Here is a 15,082-nt window from a genome sequence, read left to right as displayed (position 1 = left end):
ATCAGTGACTTTACACCAGTTCTTTCAGGGCAAGAACCTATGCAACCTCTTTGCCTCAGAAAGTGAAAGAATACAGCAGCTAATGATCTGCATTGGCTCTCTTCTGGGAAGCTTGCCGCAGAGGGCTGAAATAAGATAATAAACTTGAAGTAGTCCGAGGCCGAGTAAATGCCTGCGTTAAACTGCTGTCAGTCTGCAGTGACTAGCTTCATTCACGCTGACACTGACATCGCAAGCAGAGAAAGGGCTTTTGGGAAAGACTGGATGTGTACTTGAGTAACCTAGCTTCCTGATGACGCAGAAGGTTCAAGTACGGGTTTTAGATGATTCTCTTCCTTGATGTGATTGTACTTCAAATGTCTGGACACAATAAAGGAAATTTTTTACTTATCTATCCTGGTAGGACAGTAGAAACAAGCTTGGTGTTTCATCTAAACACACACAAATCACAGAACCACTCTAGGCTTCCGTTCCCATTACAAACCATTTAATATTGAAGATTTGCTTGTTTCTGTCTTTCTGCAGACAGACAAACCAAGTTTTAAAACTCTTTATTTGTATTTTAGAGAAAGAACAGGTATTGCATTATAAAGACTTGTTTGAAAGTATGAAATAGTCTGTTGCCATTATTTATTGTAAACGGACATAATTATTAAGGGGGAGAACAATACATCTTTTCTGCATTTCTTCCACACATGGTGAAACAGGTCTCATGCAGCCCCGGTTGACGCTGAACTCCTGATCTTTCCACCTCTGCCTCCCAAGTGCTAGGATTCTAAGCACACTCCACCATCCTGGTTTATGTAGTGAAGGAGCGAGCCCACAGCTTCGGCATCCTAAGCAAGCACTCTTCCACTTGAGCTAACACCCAGTCCATCTTCCACACACTCTTAAATGAGCATGGATACTATATGACTGGCCTTCGCTGAACCTTATTATCACGATGAAGGAAAAACAAAACAAAAAAAACAAACTAGAATCTCAAAGACAAGTAAGAGTTTTGTAGCTTTCATCATTCCCAGGATCCTGACAATTGCCCAGAAACTAGAGCACACAATGAATTATGATAGTTCAGTCTTTACATACTCGTGAATTCAATCTGCTGATTCAGTCTGGGATTAGCATACTGGGGAAGACATATAGTCACCAGCTTGACGGAGGGCAAAAAGTACACCAGTGTGGTATTTGTTGACTTTCACAAATAACCTATTGACTCCTTAGTTCTTAAGCCCAATATAATTAAGTCTTTTCATGCACTAATCTGTAATGCTTAAAGTTAGCCAAACACGAGGGTCATTTTGTGATATTAGCTAGCCATGATATGACTCAATAAATTTCCTAATCACACAGACTTACATTGTTTTTTTCTCATAAATTCTATATGTACCTAACAGATATTAGAATTGCTTAAAGTTCTAGTAATATTCAAAATAAACTGTTTTAAGGTTAGTTATTAAAAATATAAGCTAACAGAATACTAAGAGAATTTCCTTAGGCAGGAGAAAACTGTATTTCTTCTATATGTGCATAGTTCCTCTTGGACTCTGGTAATATCTTCCTAGGTAGTCCGGTAGTTACTTAAAAATCACCCACAATTCCAATAGTGGGCACTGGGGAGAAATGTCTCCCTCCAAGTGTTATTAGGGTGGGAATGACAATGTCTTCAAGACATCATCTTCCTTCTAGGCTTTACTTTTGTTCTTTTGGTTAAAAATATGACTGGTGTTCATACTAGCAGCAAAGAAATCACTGCTTATGTAAGTGAAAATGATTCTTTCAACAACTGATGAAAGGACTTGCGGGTGGAGAATATGGGGCTATGGGCGTCTGTAGGCAGCAATAAACTGTGATCAAGTCTGGCCAATATGCACCGATGCTACAGTGTGAGAACGTCTCACTTGGAAGTTTAGGCCTGTTCTTCTGAAGCATCGGCCCCTCAGGCTGTCCCAGGTAGGCACTTCCATGAGTTCATGGAGAGGGGAGCCACGGGGTCAGACTCTGGCTCTCCAGGTTAAGGAAGTACAAGAGGCTGCTTCTAATGCGCTATGAAAGCAGAAGCTGGACTGCAAGTTTTCGATGTGGGAGGAAGTCAAACACGAGTCCAGTTTTGTTCTTGTGGTACATTTCTGTCATGTTTCATAGTGAAACGGCAAGACCAAAACACAGTCTTACAGTTGTGAAACTGTGGGAGTGCTCCCAGGTCAAATGTTCTCGTCACAGCAGCCATGACTAACAGCATCTTGCTCCTCTAATTACTGGGGAATGTTCGCCCAGCATGGAGATTAGGGCCAACAAAATTGAGCCACGACAGAGTTTTTTAAACATGAGAGAAAACCTGCTTCTTTTGTTTTTAAGTAACAGTTATTGGGAAAACTTAGGAATGACTCATGTAATGTTGCTTTCAGCCCAGCATCTACTTCTTGCTAGCAAGAAAGGCAAAATGGGGCCAGCTTTGTGCTGCTGACATTTGTCTCACAAACATCCCTTCTCATCACCTCCTAACTTGGGAGCAGATTTACATTACATTCTAAGGAAGCTGTCTTGAGAGCCAAGCACAGAGAGAAGCAGTTCTGACTCGGGAAAACAGGAGCAAGCATCTAGCTCCTTCCCCTGAATTTAAAGACTTGCAAACACACGAAAGGCCACACTGTCAGTCTCCACCAATGCCTCCCAACGTTACAGTAGCATCAGCCCAGGGCACAAGATCACCTAGTATCACGTGAAGTGACTGCCTCTTGGAATTACAGATTTGTTTTTTTTTTTTTTTTTTTTTTATGTGTGTATTAGGGTTTTGCCTATACATATGTGCACCACGTGTGTCTGGTACCTGAAGAGGCCTGGAAAAGGCAGAGGATCACTTGGAACTAAAATTACATATGATTGTGAGCTGGGAACTGAAACTGGTTCTTCTGGAAGAGCAGTAAGTACTGTTGACTGCAGGGCCATTTCTTTAGCTCACATTTATTTAAATTTTTAAAATAATCTTGGAAAATCATACTTCAAGACTTAATAAATTAAAAAAATATATATGTTATATGTACATGCATATACATTTCCAGGCTACCACCCCCAAAAGGGCAATCTCAAATAAAAAACACAAAACCTGAATGTCTTTTTAATTTGCTCCAGCACTGCAGCTTTCCCTTTCCAACGGGCCCTGTGCTAGCAGGCAAACATTACGATAAAAACTACTGTGCCCAGGGATCATAGCTCTTTTACCAACTTAAACAGGGGGAAACTTCTTTATATCTGTCCACTCTCTTCCCCTTGTTTCCTGAAACTCTACCGTGAGGATGACCCATTCCTCATCTCGTAAGATGGACTTAAGAATGGCAATAACAAGACCTGAAGCGACAGTGCAGGCAGAGAAAACAAGCCTCCAGACTACTTTCGAATGGCCCTTCGCAGCTCCTTGGCTCCTTCACCCACTTGTGCTGTGGTCACCTTAACTTCTCCCTGCTCTTTGGCTGCGCCTCCCCTTCATCACCTCCACTGTTACATGTAGGAGAGGATCGGCCTTAGCAGCGGTGGCATGACTTAGGGCTTCGGTCTGAGGAACAGGTAGGATGAACACAACAGAGCCATGATGCAGAAGACAAGAGGCCTTGGGACGGCTTCTTAGGTGGTGCGGTGAGAGCGAGAGGCATGTAGAGTCCCTTCAGACATCACTCCTGTCTTCCAGCAGAGGAGCACAGGAATGAGCGGCTGCCACGGCCTCTAGCCACGGCCACACCCTGCAGTTGAGCTACTTCACAGGCGGAGAGGACAGGGTCACAGGGTAGCCCACCTCCCCCACAAATGGCTACTCATAAAGGTACTTCACGCGTTTACTACCTTCTCCTTGACACCCATTAGAAGACTGATCCCTAGGCAAACAGGTCTTCTCCGAAACCACCCAAGAGCCAATTTGGATGAACTGTGGCACTGAATTTCAGCAGTTTGCACTATGGCAACTCCGCATTCCCGGGTAATACAGACGCGCTTCCCCAGAAGCATCTAACTAGCTTGGGAGACAGCAGCAATGTTCAGCAAACAGTTGTTGGCGAGGAGACAGGCATAGTAGGGCCACAGACAGAAAATGACCTGACTGTGTGCAACCCTCGAGAGATGTCTCTCTTTTACTTGAAGAAGGAGAAGAGGACTTGCAGAACGGGATCACCTGAGAAAGGCAAGCCAGCTAGGGAGAGCCCATCAAAACCTTCTGGAGTTTTAGGAAGGAAGGCAGTGCGTGGGGAATGACATGAGTCCCAACAGCCATTTCAGTGACTTTACCCATGTACAATGCACAGTGCAACATAAATTTAGCTGCTTGCTATGGTGAAAGAAGCAGGCAAAATACAATAAAATATATGTAGACATAACTTTTGCTTTTTGTTTGTTTTTATTTTACTTATTTATTTTTTGAGGTGGTTTCCTTATATAGCTTTGCCTGTCCCATCCTGGAACTCAATATGCTGATATGTAGAACAGGCTAATCTAAAACAAGCCTACCCTGTCTTCCAAGAGGTGCTAGGAATAAGGGCATGTGCCCAGCCATAGCTTTTTCAATTAATTAATTAAATTTTTTTAGCCCTACTATGGAACTACAAAAAGAGATAATTTCTTTAGCAACTTTCCATTGCAGAAACTGAAAGTTTTTGCCATAATGCGGTGCAGCCTCTCAGTGAAAACCCATGCTTGTTCTGTGCATTGTCAGCCCTAAAGGGGACACTCTAGTTTGGCTTAAATCTGGTCACTTCCAAGTTCCTTTGCTGAGTCTGGTTTCACAGGAGTGTGCCCTGGGCTGAGGATTCACAATGACAGGGAAGCATTTGTCCTGAGGTCCTTAAGGATCTGCAGTGATTAGCAGAGTTCCAAGAGTGAACAGTAGCTCTAAATTTACACAGAAGCCATATGAACTCCCAAGGTGTAAACACATGTGTAAAGGGAGATTCCTCCTCTCCCGGCATTCCACCACTGGCCTTCCCTTTCCAGTGTGTGGCTCACTCTCTGACCCCACAGCAGTTATATTTGTTCAGGGCTGAACCACAAGTCAGAAGTAAAAATAAACTTTACCAACTGGGGATAATCTCTTCACCCAAACTCCAAACTGTTTTGACTGTGAGGATGCTTCTGGCTGTTCAGATTTGTGAAATGTGTTTTCTTAAATATAATATTCAGAATAGATTTGAATCAAAGGAGAGAGAAAGCCAACTGGTGGAAACCACATGAGCATGTGTTCTAAAGCTTTAAATAAAAATTGCTTTACTAGGCCAGGAAGTGTAGTGGACAAACGAGGAAGTGGGTCTTATCTGAAGGAAGATGCCTATGAACAAAATATACACAGCAGAAAAGCAGTGAAGAAAGATATAACAGAACAACCAACACCAGGCAGCACCAGGCAGCACTGCCTACACGAGCTGCACGGCCATGAGAGAACCTCTCTCCCAATGTTCCACGCCGTGGAGAGATGGTGAAGAGCAGAGTGGCTTCTTGTCTTTCCCTTGAGTTGAGTGTGAGGCAGTTCTCCGCTTGCTACAGAGGCAGCGAACAGCACTGCTCACCGGTTCTTCAGCGAGGTAAGGCCCACATTTTCTTTCCAGTGCAGCTCAGGGTCCTACTGCAAGGACTCAGGGATGGTGCTCACAACATGTGTCGTCTCTGTGGCTGCTGGAGGGGAACCAAAGAAGGTGTTGGTTTGGTTCCTCTGATGATCTCGCAGATAAGGAGGAACTGAGGAGCTTTTGATGTGGAGGATCCTGGTGTCCATCACCTGACAGTCAATCTGCATCATCACCTCGTAATCCTGCCCATTGATCACGTTATCTGCAGAGAAGTAGAGACAGGATTCAACAGGGAGAGCTTTCAGGGTGAACTGTTACTCTACTTTCAAGGGGGGTAGTTTTATCAGCCTTTATGCCTAGGAGTCGTATGTCCTGTCCTTTCCTCAATTCTAGTGCTCCAAGGGTCTTCACTGGTTCAGTAAGGGCTGTACCCTCTCCTCCACTGTGGAGACTGACACAAGACATCTGAAGAGGACAGAGAAAACACATCATCCCAAGAAGGGAGAAATACTAAGGCCTTATAACCATTTATTGCATATATCCATTTCACTGTATTCGTTTTTGAAAATTGTTTGCACTTTTGTACTTGACTTGTTCACTTGTGATTTAACTTATACCTCCCTGGAAAGGCTGATGGACTATTTACTCCACAATATTTTCTCTACTGTATCTCAGCCTCATTGTTCGTTTCTCATTCTCACTTTCCTCCCCCTTTCCTCCCCACCCCATTCCCTCTGCATTTTACTACCTACATGCTCATACCCTCAACTTCAAAACACCCTACACTCCATGTTCTCCGAAAGGCACCCTAGTACCACTGCTCCTAAATCTTGCTGGGGACATTAAGTGGTGTATATAGTGAGCATGACCTAAACAGCCAAGAATACTGAGATGTCTTCAGAAAATCAAACCTAGGAACCTGTGGGCAGAAGGAAGTGAGTTAAAGCCTAAGGCCAGTGTAAATTTGATTTACTCAATAAAACTGTAGCAGAAAATATCCTAAGTCCAGAGAAGGAAATGGACATGCAAATACACGAACCACTTCATGCCCCAAAGAGATGTGACTAGAGAACTTTTCATGGTATATCAGAGTTAAGAGAAGATGTTGTCTTAGTTTTTTTTCTGTTGCTGTGATGAAATGTCCTGGCAAAGAAAACCAAAGAGAGTTTATTTTGGCTCAGAGTTCAAGGTACAGTCCACCATGGAGAAAAAGTCAAGATGGTAGAAACTTGAAGTAGCTGCCTGTGCCACATCCACAGGTAAGAACCAGACAGGGATGAATGCTCAGCTCCTGCTCTCCATTTTCACAGTTCAGGATCCCTGCCAGGGAACAGCTCCACTCACCAGGGGGAATGTGTCATCCCACCTCTGTTAAAGCAATCGAGAAACCTTCCGTAGGTCTGCCCAAAGGCCCATCTTCCAGGTTATGCTAGATTCTGTCAAGCTAACAACTAATACTAACCCCAACGAATGTCAAAAGTATAAAGCTAAGAAAAATATTAGAAGCTATGAGGGATAAATGTTGATCCATATATAAATGAAAACATATTAAAATAACATTAGATTTCTTGTTAGCAACCCTAAAAGCAAAGAAAGCATTGAATGATATACTTCAAGCCCTAAACATAAATAACTGCCAAGAAAGAACACTATACTTAATAAGTTATTTCTTGGTATTTCAAGATAAACACATACTAAAGCAATTCATAACAACTAACTCAGCCCTGCAGAAACCACTTAAAGGAATACTATACACAGAGGAAGAAGACAGTACTGGTATCTGTGAGAGCAAGGGAGAGCTAAGTAGCAACTTATTATGCATGACAGAGGAAACCAGCAAACTCTTAATACTAACATGAGAAAGAAAATACCAATAATTCAAACAGCCAGAACAACCACCAAAACAACCATTGGAAATTGCAAGCCCCTCTCAATAATAACCTAAAAGCAATAACCTCAACTGACTATTGAAAAAAATACAGGTTGATTGGATTAAAAAACACATTTGTCAAAGGATGGAATCAGCTTTCCCAGCAAATGTCAACAGTCTGGTAGAGCTAATAAAGTAGACTTCAGACAAAACCTAATCAGAAGACTAAGCCCAGGACATACGAACAAAGGGAATACACTGAAGATCACACGTCAGGATAAAGGTGATTTCAGTTCAGGGACAAAAGGCTGGTTCAACATATGCAAATCAGTAAACGTAACCCAACATGTAAATATACTTAAAGACAGAAATGAACTAATCATCTCTACACACTCAGAAAAGGTATCTGACAAAGTTCTCCATGCCTTCATGATAAAAGTCTTGAAGAAACTCAGAGCAGAAGGAACATATCATATAGCAAGCCTACAGCCAACATTACATTACATGGGGATAAAAGCATTTCCTGTAAAATCAGGAATGGTACACAGTGCCTTCTTTTTCCACTCATTCAACAGAATGCTTAAAGTCTTAGCTAGAACAATAAGAAAAGAAATAAAAGGGATATAAAGAGCAAAATGTGAAGACAATTGACTATTTTCAGGTTATACCATTCTGTATATAAAAGAACCTATGGGTTTTACTTCTTATGGTACAGTGAAGCCTGACAAGACTCTGATGTCTGTGTTTTCAGTAAAGTGGTAGGATTCAAAACCAACATGCTAAAATCACTAGTTTTCCTACATACCAATAATGAGTTTGCCAAGAAAAAAAATTAAGAACAATTATTCCACTCAACACTGCCTCAATAACAATAACAAGAAAATCCCTAAGACTACGGCAAACCAAGGAGGTAAAAGCACCTTAAGGCACTAAAGAAAGAAATTAAAGATATGAGAGAAAAGAAAGGTTTTCTATATTCATGGATTAGCAAAATTGTTGGTATAATGTTCTGTTGGAATGTATACAATTTACCTTTGTTCATTCAAATGCTGATTTCTCTCCCCCACTATCTGGTTTCAGTCTGGACATGGAGCATCACCTGTCTCAAGTCTGTGTAAACATGCCATCATTTGTTCTCTATATTGTCAATTAAAACAACCAGCCACAATGCAGAGCAATGGAGAGGATAGGGTGGGACATCCTGGTCTGGAGTGGAAGGAAGAGGAAGGAGGCAGGAGGAGAGGAGGAGAATCTGCAGGAGAGGTCTTGGAACTACGTGGAGAAATGAACCAGACCTAAGATATGACTAAAAGCAAGTGTAATGGGTGAATCTGAATGATAGGAAACTATGTGGGCTTGGAGGTTTAGGATGGAGTAACTATTGCCAAGCACTGTGCTCTAGGTTAATTAAATTAATCCTAGTCTCTGTGTGGTGATTTGGTTATACAGCTGTTTAGGAATAAGGGCTGCTTAACTAAAAGATGTATCAATAGTAAATATTAATAATCCACAACACAGAATATTATGATGTATGTGAGTGTTTTGTCTGCATGTACATCTGCACTCCAGAAAGGGGCATCACATCCCATGGGAATTGTGAGCCACCATGTGGGTCCTGGGAATTGAACTTACAACTTCTGGAAGAGAAGCCAGTGCTCTTAACTGTTGAGCCATCTCTCTAGCCTCACCAGTGCAGTTTCTAATCCATTAGATTCCCCTAGCTGTGAACTTAACAGTGAGGTCAGAGACGAAACCATGGACATCTAAAAGGTGTGTACTTCCTTTCGGTCACTGGAGCACTACTAGGTGGGGCAACACACATCCCAGAGTTCCTGTCCATGCCAAGGAGACAAGTGCAGTTCTGTGTGCTCAGTTCTCTCAGACAGTGGTATCCAGCAGAAGGAACACAGACACCATGCAGAATCCTGCAAGCACAAGCAAACACACACACACACACACACACACACACCACACACCAGAAGAGGCTGGGAGCCCCTGGAGCTGGGGTCAGGGGATTGTAAGCTACTTGACCTGGGTGCTGGAAACCAAACTCCAGTCCTTCTGGAAAAGCAACAAGTTCTCTGAGGCACTGAGTCACCTCTGCAGCGTCCATTATCATGAATTTTAAATACGCAGATACTCCCTCCTTGCTTCTTAGGAGGATTAAAGCTTTTTACTTTGGAGACAGGGCCAAATTACTCCCTTATTTGTAATCCTGGGTGGTCATTTTCCAACTTGTAGTAAATGAAATAACGAGAGAATTATAAACAGATAAATTTCTCAAGCCTAGCTGAATAATCACGGCACTCTCCCAAAGACGCTGAGGACTTGGAAGACTGTTCAGCAGTCAACGTGGCATCTGCTTCTGCATTCTCATCTGGGAATCTGGAGCTGTGTTTGGGGAGGACCTGGTCTTACACTACCTTCCAATTAATATCATGCAGAGCCAAATAGTAACTTTTAAGTCTCAATACTTTTTGGTGACAAGGACCTCAGATTAAAAGTAAAATTCTTCCTGTTCCATTATCCTTTCTTTGAACTTTTGCACAAGACAAGTCAAGCATTTTGGAAGAAAATCCAAAGTTTGACATTTGATCTTCAGATTCCACTGTTTTGTTTGGGGAAAGTGAGCCATAAAGCTTGTCATGAAGAAAGGTGGGAAAGCTGGAGACATCTAGTCTGGAGGGTTTTCAAAGGGGTCTAATCCACACACTTCAGGGAGTCTATATGGTCTCTGAAACCATATGAAAAGCTTTGTTTATATGTTTTGGAAAACAGAACCTACTGGATTTTTTTGTTTGTTTTTCTGGGACAGGGTTTCTCTGTATAATCTTGGCTGTCCTGAACTCTCTTTTTAGATAAGGCTGGCTTCAAACTCACAGAGATCTGCCTGCCTCTGCCTCCCAAGTGCTGGGATAAAAGGCATGTGCCACCATGCCCAGCTGCCTACCAGATTCTTAATGGGGTAAAAAAGAAAACACGAGGTAAATCTATTAATTTTATAGTATATGATACAATCCTATGTTAACCCCAAGGGAAATATCCCCGTGCTCTGACCTCAGTCATCTGTCCCAATGCTCATAACACTCGCACTGGTGATAATGCTCCCTTAAAACTCCTTTAAGTGTCTTCCCTTATAAGTAAAGCTAATCTTCTTTTACGCTTTACCAGAGATGAAGAACAGCTGGCTGCTGCTGCAGACTAACCTCTTCTTTAAGGCCATTGCTATAGCAGCTTAAGTCATGCCTCCACAAAATGGCTTTCAAATTATTTATCTTTATACAACTAAATTTGGATGTCTAGAAGGTAGCCAGTGTTTCTCGCTGAACTATTTTCCAGAAAGTAGAAGATGGAAGACATTCTGCTAATGTCTTTGGAATCATTTCATCTAGAACATGTGACCAAGTTCAGATTTCAAGGCACCATACCAGTCATTTTCTTTTGGAATCACAGTCCCTCTGTGCTTCTCTCTGTGTATGAACGCGCACACACGCATGCGCTGTAGTACAGAAGACCAAATAATGGAAAACACATGTCAGAGACATGACATACATATTACTAATTTTTACTGGTTTTTTTTTTTTTTTTTTTTTTTTAGATTAACTCAGAATCCAGGTGACATTTGCAATCAGGACTGCACTCTCTAACATAGTTTAAACCACCTGCAGAAGACATTAGGTAAACATACCTGCTGCAGCTTAGACTGATAACTAGAGTTCTTGAATGCCTTAAATATCAAGAAGAGAGGAAAGATCTAGAAACATAAGCTCAGACACTCCAAAGGAAAACTAAAAATGCCATAGGGTTCTAAACCTAGGAGCTCTTAGCTATGGCTGAAATGGTATTGTTATTTTAAGCCTAACCAGGACACTCAGGGTGGCACTGGAGTAGGTGGCTTTAAAATATAATCTGTTCTTCTCTCCCTCCTCCTGATGGTGACAAGTGCTAGGCCACAGTACTAGCAGCAATGCTTGAGAACCATACCAGATCTAGACAGAAAGTGAACGTAGTGGAATTGACCAAGCCCTTATGCAAGACATGCTGGATCCATTTTTTTTTTTTTTTTCTGCAATTCTGGGACTGAATGCAGGGATTCTACCACTGAGCTGTGCTGCCAATAGGAGTCACAATGTTCCCAACATCTGAAAGCAATAATGTACCAATTGGAGTCTCCAACATCTCCAAAGATTAGAGAACACAGCAGCACTGGTTTGCCCCGGGAGATCTTATAAAGGCTTCTTTGTGGGTTTCATATAACCCAATCGGACAGTGGGTGAGGTGGTCTCACCATCACCGATGCTTGAATTGCTGTAACTTAAGGGAGACAGATTGAGAAACAGGCTCAGGGTAACTCTTTGTAAAGTAAGGCTGGGCTTGAACTCAAGGTAATTCTCCTGCTCTACCATTTCCAATACTGAGATTACAGGCGTGAGTCACCATGGCTGGCTTCCGGGTAGCCTGATCTTGCTGAAGTCTCAATGGTGAGGGACTGCAGGCATCTGTTGACACAGTGGGCATCCAGGACAGCAGGAGCTTTACCACCCACTGCAACGATGGTAGATGAGGCTCCTGCTTCTCCTTTAAGACTTTGAGCTCTGTTACCAGATGAGCACCTCTGGGAAGAACAGCACCCCCAACTGACGCTAACAATTTGTCACTCAGTGGTGATAATATTATCAAAGCAGGCCCTTAGAGAGGGTCTGAACACTGGGGCTAGTTTAGAAGGGCAGGAGAAAAAGGGTCCTTAGAAATAGGGTTAGAATATGAGTGGCAGAAACACAGGCACACACGTTAAAGACGATGTCTCCACTGTCTATGTGGAGGGCTCTGCTACGAGAATGAAATTTCCTCATGACAGAGAGCATGGTAAACATTAGGTTAAGGAATTAAGAATGAACTTCTGTAAAAAGACCCCTAAGCCTTTCCCCCTCCAAATGTATACTTAATTTAAAGATAGAGAGAGAGAGAGAGAATCAATCAATCAATCTGGGGAGACAGAACACAAAAGCGGCCACACTAAGGGAAGAGTGAAGTGTTCTGGGTTTATGCTTCTACCAACAGATATGTTGAAATGACAACATTTTATAAAATATCCATCTTGTGTGCTGGGCCTTTTGAAGCACAGAGAATGAGACGGAACACTGATCCAAGTCTGGTAAAATGCATAAACCGAGTATTTTACATTTAAAATCCATCAGGCAAGTAAAAAGGCAAGTAAAAAGCAAGCACAGGCCCTGGAATGTGTTTCTGAATGCTCAGAAGGGTCCGGGAAGCCAGGAAAGGTGTCTGAACATTGAGGGTGGAAAAATCCAGGCAATGTGGAATTCTGAGTAGCTTGTAAACACACAATAACTGAATTAAGCACAGTGTGCCAAAGGGCTATTTGTTGTGAGATGACTAACACAAAAGCAGAACCTTGACCATAAACAGAACTAAATGTCCAAAATTTACACAAAGTTTAGTTTTTAAAAGTAACAAAACTTGACACGTGTGTGTGTGTGTGTGTGTGTGTGTGTGTGTGTGTGTGTGTGTGTGGTAGATTTTTAAAATCTTTGTTTGCTTGTTATTTCTGTGTGTGGGTGTTTACCTGTGTGTCTGTGTGGCACATGAGGCAATGCCTGGTGGCTGCAGACAGCAGAAGAGGGTATCTGGTCTCCTGGAGTTAGAGTTATGGATGGTTTGGGGCTGCCAATGTGGGTGCTAGGAAATGAACTTAATTCCTGTGCAAGGGCAACTAGTGCCCCAAACTGCTAAGCACCTCTCTAGAGCCAAAGACAGATTTTCACCTAGAGTCAGGCACCAATCCTAATGAAGGGGTCTGCTCTGTGCAAATCTGGTTGGTGCCATGCTATGCTGCCGATAGCTGCACCTGAATCTGGGGATACAAGAGACAACCTCAGTGAAAAAAAACAGGAAAACACAAAAGCCAGGAGCACAGTGAATAAAGAACAGAGGCGTGCTATAATAGCATCTGTCTGTGGTGACTCTTCACTTCCATAAGCTAACCCCACTATGCCAATGCATCTCTAATTGTCACACATGTCCTGGTTTGGGGCACTTCAACATGCCACACATTGCTCATGTTCTCATTTCTGCTTCCCGGGAAACCCTTTTCTGTTATTTTTGATCCACTCAGATTCTCTACCTAGTTCAATTCTAATAATCCTTTAAGGCCTACTTTGAGTATCAACTTCTAAGAAACTCTCCTTGATAACTCCAATGCTGAGATTTACGCTTATAGGTCATGTATAAATGACCCATTTCATTAAACAACGTTAAGGTAATCCCAGAAACGGAAAAAAAACAAGTTAGGCTTCTTTAAGAAATGGCTGAAAAAAAACTGGGAGTGGGTGAAATTAAAGGGGATATGGGTGGTATGACTGGAAGCTCCCCCTCATCGGCTGGCAGGAACACAGATCAAGTTACTGTTGTGCAGATGGTGACAGGAAGAGCACTTCCAACATGAAGTATTTGGAGACATAAGAACACATGAGGGACAAAGGGTTCTCAGCAACTGTCACAGAGGCCCTTTGCCAAATGAAATTTAAAAGTTTCTCTGATGAGAAGATTTTAAGGTTGAGGATGCTCAAAAGGCAGAGAAAAAAAAAATCACAGTCAGTTGTAACAAAACTAGAACTTGTTAAATAGTTTAAGTTTAATGGCCACTAGACAATGGGGATCTTGGACAAGAAAGTTTTGTCCTGTTAGATTAGAAGTGACATAACAAAACACATATGTGGACCTAAAATAGTGACTATAATAAAATCCACTGGATTCTCAAGGGACACCTTTAGGGTCATGATATATGAATGGTATTACTAGGTACAAGCAAAACAAACAAACAATAAAACCCCTTATTACTATATATGTCTAAGCCTCATTATTACATTTTAATATACAGATTTTCATATGGGCTATATTAAATTAAATTATATTAAATTTCTAGGAATATAACTATTAATAAATATTATCTGCTTAATAAATACTTCTATGTGCAAAACACTGATCACCTAATTTTTTCGTTCTCATAACAAGCTCTTAAATCACTATAATTAGGATTATTGTTGTTATTATTTTTTTTTTCTGAGATAAAGCAACTAAAACACAGACATGAAGTGCCTCATCACTCAGCTGGAAAGTGACAAAGTAGACCTTGACCCAGGCAGTGAGGTGAAAGAAGCCATTCTTAAAACTATTCTATCAGGTTAGCAATATTTTTTCCTGAAATTAGAAAAGTCAAGAATTATTTATCATTAAAAAAAAATCTAATCACTTTTGATATCAGAATCACCATCAGAGGATATCCTGCTTAAACTGCATGGTGGCTACCCAGAGCCAAAAGAGGACAGCTCCAAAATACCACCTCCCAAGAGCCCATGTCTGGCTCATGTGATTTTTCTAATTATCCCTGCTCCTCGACCCCCACACTCTTGAGGAATACTCAATAAATTTAACTTTAAACAAATGGGAGTCTAATGGGTAAATAATATGCCAATTCCTTTCCTTATCATCTACTAACAGATATACTAATGTCCAGAAGCCCTTCACTATAAAACCCAGAGCCTCTGGGATCATGGTGATAGGCAGAAGAATAAAACTATGGCCCTTTCTTTTTCTTTCTTTTTCTTTCTTTCTTTCTTTCTTTCTTTCTTTCTTTCTTTCTTTCTTT

The 15,082-nt window shown here is 41.6% G+C and overlaps 1 protein-coding gene across 1 annotated transcript in view; it reads right to left on the bottom strand.

Annotated features, from left to right (window-relative positions):
• Window positions 1-535: 535 nt before the first annotated feature.
• The window catches only part of Atf6 (activating transcription factor 6), a 168,200-nt gene continuing 153,653 nt past the window's right edge, over window positions 536-15,082 (bottom strand). The window contains exon 18 of the mRNA XM_055624367.1: window positions 536-5,805. Within this exon, the coding sequence (XP_055480342.1) occupies window positions 5,597-5,805 (209 nt within the window). The 3' untranslated portion in view covers window positions 536-5,596. The remainder of the gene's footprint in view (window positions 5,806-15,082) is intronic.

Source organism: Psammomys obesus, unplaced genomic scaffold, assembly GCF_907164565.1.
Source record: "Psammomys obesus unplaced genomic scaffold, mPsaObe1.curated_primary_1811, whole genome shotgun sequence".
Classification (NCBI taxonomy): Eukaryota; Metazoa; Chordata; class Mammalia; order Rodentia; family Muridae; genus Psammomys; species Psammomys obesus.
Note: the sequence above shows the minus strand (reverse complement) of the source record. Positions and strands in the feature narration are given on the sequence as shown.